The sequence below is a fragment of the Rhinatrema bivittatum genome, unplaced genomic scaffold (genome assembly GCF_901001135.1).
Source record: "Rhinatrema bivittatum unplaced genomic scaffold, aRhiBiv1.1, whole genome shotgun sequence".
In the NCBI taxonomy this organism is placed as follows: Eukaryota; Metazoa; Chordata; class Amphibia; order Gymnophiona; family Rhinatrematidae; genus Rhinatrema; species Rhinatrema bivittatum.
This window is the reverse complement of record NW_021820334.1, coordinates 632021-638020: the sequence shown is the minus strand read 5'-3', so window position 1 is coordinate 638020 and position 6000 is coordinate 632021. Positions and strand designations below refer to the sequence as shown.

The window sequence follows — 6000 nt, the reverse complement described above, 5'->3', positions numbered from 1 at the left end:
CAGTTGCAAAATCCATGACAAATTTTACCCAACACAATTTTGAAGAATGAAAGTATTTGAAATCCTTGATCTTGAATATTAGATAAAAGGTCTATAAATATAAAGTAAAGCGCACTTCAAGCCTGATAGACAATTTGAAGACTGCCGCTTTTGAGTGGTGGGGTACTAGAAGAATACACAAGCTGTGACACAAGTATTATTATTGTCCTTTCTCCACCTATATCTATTTTCTTCACGTTATTATTTTAGAATCTCTTGAATTTAATGAAAATTCAAGGGAATACATAATTACAAAACTTCAGATTGTCACAGAATTAACTTTGCCATAATTCTCAGAAGTATTAATAATTTCAGTTGATTGTCAGGTACTTCCTGTTATTCCTATTAGGCTTCATTATAATAATATAGCACTTGGGTATAAAAATACAGCCTAACAGTCCAGTACTGGAGGCCAGGATAGCAAACATCTCTACCACCACCATGTACTTTCCGCTAGTGCTCAGGTAGGTTGGGATGAAGGACACCCAAACACTACAGAACACCACCATGCTGAAGGTGATATACGTGGCCTCATTGAAGCCTTCAGGTAGATTTCTTCCTAGATAAGCTACTATGAAGCTGGTAGCAGCCAGAAGACCCAGATAACCCAAGACACAGTAAAATGAAATTATTGACCCTTCATTACATTCCAATAGTATTGTTCCAAATTCTGATTGCATGTTAAGATATGGGAATGGGGGAGCAGTGGTCAACCAGACAAGGCACACAACAACTTGAATAAGGGAACAGGAAAGGACAATAGAGTTTGAGACCCTGGAACCCAACCATTTCTGGAGCTTACTTCCTGGTCTGGTAGCTTGGAAGGCTATGACCACAATGATTGTTTTTGCCAGTATGGAGGAGAGACAGATGGAGAAGATAATCCCAAAGGCACTCTGTCGGAGTATGCAGGTCACCTGATCAGGACGGCCAATGAATAACAAGGAACAGAGGAAGCAGAACATGAGAGAGAAAAGGAGAATATAACTGAGGTCCCGATTGTTGGCTCTCACTATAGGAGTGTCCCGATAATTAATGAAGATTCCCAGAATAGCAGCAGTGATAAGGAAAAAGAAAATGCTGAAGAATGTCAAAGCTGTACCCAAAGGTTCATCATAGGTCAAATACTGAATTGCTTTTGGGATACAGGAAGTTCTATCCTTATTGGGCCATTGATCCTCTGGGCATCTGGAACAGCTGTCCATATCTGTTAAGGAAAAAATATGTCCTTAAATTTGAACACTCATCAATGCACTTCTCAAATATTTAAGAATATTGCAGTGTTGAATTACAATATCGATTAGACAATCCAAACATTTTGGAACCAATATTCAAAGAGATCAATCCATCTAATTCTGGATTTAGATGTCTAGATCCCCAAGATGACAATTTCTCCTTATAGTGTAGATTCAATTAGATGCCTAATTTCATTGTTATAATCTGTCTCTTTCACTCTGATTATGCTACCACATCACTCATCCACTCACTTAACACCTTCCATTTAGATTGTTGCAACTTGATCTTATTGGGCCTCTCATTGAACTAACTTTCTCCATTGCAATCTAATCAATATGTAGCCAAACAGCTTATTTTCTTTCAGTCTTACTATGTCTATGTATCCTCTCTTTGCAAGCCACTACTTTAGTTCTCCCTCTGCTTCAGCAGATAGTTTAACCTTCCATTTTTCCTTCAAATGCATTCATTCTGCAGCTCCTCATTATCTATCATTTCTCCCTTACATCCTTTCTTTTGATCTCAATTCATCGGGTAATTTACTCTTATCTGTAGCTCCCTCCTCCACCATCATTTCTCACCTCAGTACATTCTACCTTGCTGCACCATATGCATGGATTAGACATGTTGAGTTGGTGCAGTAATGCTCTCTCTCTCACCACAATCAAACCTGGTATGAAAACAAATCTTATTGCTTACTATACTAATTTTTAAGGGTAGCATTTTATTTTAATGATGAGAGTTTTTATACTTTTAGTTATAGTTTTAGATTTTATAATATGATAATATGTATTCTTTTTTCATCTTTTCAACCGGTTTTTCACGTTTTATATTATGTTTTATTCTTTGTGAACCATTGAGATGGATTCTTCCATTCAACGATATATAAAACTGTTTAAATTAAAAAATAAATAAATAAACAAATAAATAAATAAATACATCCTTTTGAGGCTGCTTTTAAATCCTACCCACTTCTCTGTGATAAATAAACTTCCCATTGACTCTTTTATGTAATTTATTTTGCAGTGATTTGATAGTAAACCTCTCTGAGCAGGGACTATGTCTTGAGATTATCTGTACAGTGTACATAATTGCATATATCTAGGAGCACGTTATACATGATAAATAGTAGTAAAATTAGCAGCAGTTTTAGTTGGCAGCTATTGCTTTCCAATCAAAATAATGTCCATTTTATGAGCAAGGTTAGGAGAGGGGAAAATGTAAGTTTGTTAGAACTGCTTTTCATCGCTAGTTGCTGAACACAGCTAACCAAACCTTTGTGTAGAAAGTGGAGGTTTCTATTCAGGAGTTCATGTGTTAGCTGGGTAAAGTTATGTTGACATCAGCAACTTATCTTTCCTGGTTGTGGCTGTAATGTAGCATAAGATATTTGGATAAGACATATCTGACTTTCTTAAATGTTCAGCTAAAGGCTGAGAAATGTCCATTATGGATTCTTTTTCAAAAGCATAGTTAACAGTTGTAAAAACAGAATTCAATTGCATATGCAAATTTGGGATTGCCAAAAGCCAAAATATTTCACAAAATTGTATTTCCTGCATGCATTTAGCTGAGGAATTATGGGGGGATTCTAAGTGGCTTATTGAGATCATACTAAGGGGCAGATTTTAAAAGTTATGTGCGCGGCCTACATTTGTGTGCACTACCCGGTGTGCACAAATGTAAGACCAATTTTATAACATGCGCGCGCAGTCATGCGCATGTAATAAAATCAGGGGTCTGTGCGTGCAAGGGGGTGCACACTAGTGCAACTTGCACGCTCCAAGACCTCGGGGAGACCAGCTGGCTTTTCCCGTTCCCCCACACCTTCCCCTCCCTTCCCCTACCGGTCCCGCTCCCCAGCCAAAAAAAACCACCCTCTTACCTTTGTTGTGGAAGTTACGCCTGCCAAGTACTGGCGCATGATCCCCGGCCCAGCATCCGTACAGAGGCCTCTGGCCATGCCCACGCTCCGCCTCAGATCACCCCCGCCCCATCCTCACCCCTTTTTTCAAGCCCTGGGACATATGTGCGTCCCGGGACTTTATGCGCGCCACCAGGCCTTTTGAAAATAGGCTAGGCGCGCGTAGGGCTTTTAAAATCTACCCCAAAGGATTTATAAACTGGAAAACTCAAAACCCTTCTAATAATGCATGCAAATAGATAAAACCAAGTCTATATCCTGTGCGGTTCCGCACAGGAGACTGGTGAATAAAACAAGAAGCTTGGGAGTGAGTGCCGAGGTGGTGACCTGGATTGCAAATTGGTTGACGGACAGAAGACAATGTGTGATGGTAAATGGAACCTTCTCTGAAGAGATAGCGGTTTTAAGTGGTGTACCGCAAGGATCGGTGTTGGGACCGGTCCTGTTCAATATCTTTGTGAGCGACATTGCGGACGGGATAGAAGGTAAGGTTTGTCTTTTTGCGGATGACACAAAGATCTGCAACAGAGTGGACACGCCGGAAGGAGTGGAGAGAATGAGACGAGATCTAAGGAAACTGGAAGATTGGTCGAAGATATGGCAGCTGAGATTCAATGCCAAGAAGTGCAAAGTCATGCATATGGCGAGTGGAAATCCGAATGAACTGTATTCGATGGGCGGGGAAAGGCTGATGTGCACGGAGCAGGAGAGGGACCTTGGGGTGATGGTGTCTAATGATCTGAAATCGGCAAAACAATGCGACAAGGCGATAGCTAAAGCCAGAAGAATGCTGGGCTGCATAGAGAGAGGAATATCGAGTAAGAAAAGGGAAGTGATTATTCCCTTGTACAGGTCCTTGGTGAGGCCTCACCTGGAGTACTGTGTTCAGTTCTGGAGACCGTATCTTCAAAAAGACAAAGACAAGATGGAGGCGGTACAGAGAAGAGCGACCAGGAAGGTGGAGGATCTTCATCGGATGACGTACGAGGAGAGATTGAAGAATCTAAATATGTACACCCTGGAGGAAAGGAGGAGCAGAGGTGACATGATACAGACTTTCAGATACTTGAAAGGTGTTAATGATCAAAAGACAACGACAAACCTTTTCCGTAGGAAAAAAATCACCAGAACCAGGGGTCACGATTTGAAGCTCCAGGGAGGAAGATTCAGAACCAATGTCAGGAAGTATTTCTTCACGGAGAGGGTGGTGGATGCCTGGAATGCCCTTCCTGAGGATGTGGTGAAGACCAGAACTGTGAAGGACTTCAAAGGGGCGTGGGATAAACACTGTGGATCCATAAAGTCAAGAGGCCGCCAATGAAGAGTGGGTGACTCGCCAGAATGAGGGCTACTGCCTGGAGTCAATACCCTTATTAAATAAACATACACATGCTTACTGTGACTCCAACATCGCTCTAAGCTTCAACAGCAAGAGGAAATGTGGAAAAAGGGATTCACACTCACAAAGAGGGGAGTAGCTGGCTTGTTACGGCGGTTACTACCCCAAATCAAATAAGTCTGATACTTCACTTTCAATGCATATACAGCATAGTTCTCTGATTCAATGGCAGGGGAGAAGAAAAACCGATACTTCACACATCTAGCAGAGCTCTCTGCTTCAACGGCAGGGGAGAAAATGAGGGTTCGCACTCACAGAACGGGGAGTAGCTGGCTTGTTACGGTGGACTGGTTACTACCCCAAACCAAATGTGCCTGATACTTCACTTTCGATGCACATCCAGCATGGCCCTCTGCTTCAACAGCATGGGAGAAGACTGATACTTCACGCGTATCCAGCATAGCTCCCTGCTTCAACGGCAGGGGAGAAGAAAAACAACCAATAAGGGCTGTATAACATAGGCTGGGTAAAACAAATAAGCATGGGTGTAGCTTGCTTATTGCGGCGGCTACTACCCCGAACTAATCAAGCTAGATATTTCACTTGGATGCAGCTCCATCACTGCTCTCTACATTAAAACTGGGGGTGGAAGGGAAATAGAACCAAGAGCTAAGAGAAACAGATAAGTATGAGAGAAAAAATGTGTGAAGCTTGCTGGGCAGACTGGATGGGCCATTTGGTCTTCTTCTGCCGTCATTTCTATGTTTCTATGTTTCTATATATATCAACCTGCTCTGAAAAGATGGATCCATTTGGTAAACTTCTATTATTTAAGGTCTCTGATCATTTTCTAATGGCTTGTTGGACCCTAAATAATTTGTTTGTTTCCTGATTTTAAACTTCTCCATCTATGAAAACTCAATATGATGTACAGAAATAATATATATTAAGTATAACATAATTTGTTAATGCTCTTTTAACTGAATAGCTAACATTTATGGAAACACAATCATGTAGTCAAGCCATACATACTGGAATAAAAATAACTTCCTAATAGCAGGCATTGCACCTGCACTATGCCCCTCAGCTTTGCTTACAAATATCACTCTTGCATATGTTTTAATAAATCTTAAGTCCAATAAAATCCAGGATCGGCGTGCGCAGGGGGGTGCCCAATTGTGCAGCCTACGTGTGCCGAGCCGAGCAGCTTGCCTCGTTCCCTCCGAGGCCGCTCCGAAATCGGAGCGGCCTCGGAGGAAACTTTTTTCCACCCCCCCACCTTCCCCTCCCTTCCTCTACCTATCCCCATCTAACCCACCCCCCAGCCCTAACTAAATCCCCCCCTACCTTTGTTGAGAAAGTTACGCCTTCCCAAGGCAGGCGTAACTTGCACACGCTGGCTGGCCAGGCCCTGACACAGGCTGCTGTGTCGGGGCACTCAGCCACACCCCCGGACTGCCACCGG

General features: G+C 42.1%; 1 protein-coding gene across 1 annotated transcript in view; it reads right to left on the bottom strand.

Annotated features, from left to right (window-relative positions):
• Positions 1 to 350: 350 nt before the first annotated feature.
• LOC115081506 (vomeronasal type-2 receptor 26-like) overlaps positions 351 to 6000 on the bottom strand; it is a 71229-nt gene continuing 65579 nt past the window's right edge. Inside the window, exon 5 of the mRNA XM_029585960.1 lies at positions 351 to 1246. Within this exon, the coding sequence (XP_029441820.1) occupies positions 351 to 1246 (896 nt within the window). The remainder of the gene's footprint in view (positions 1247 to 6000) is intronic.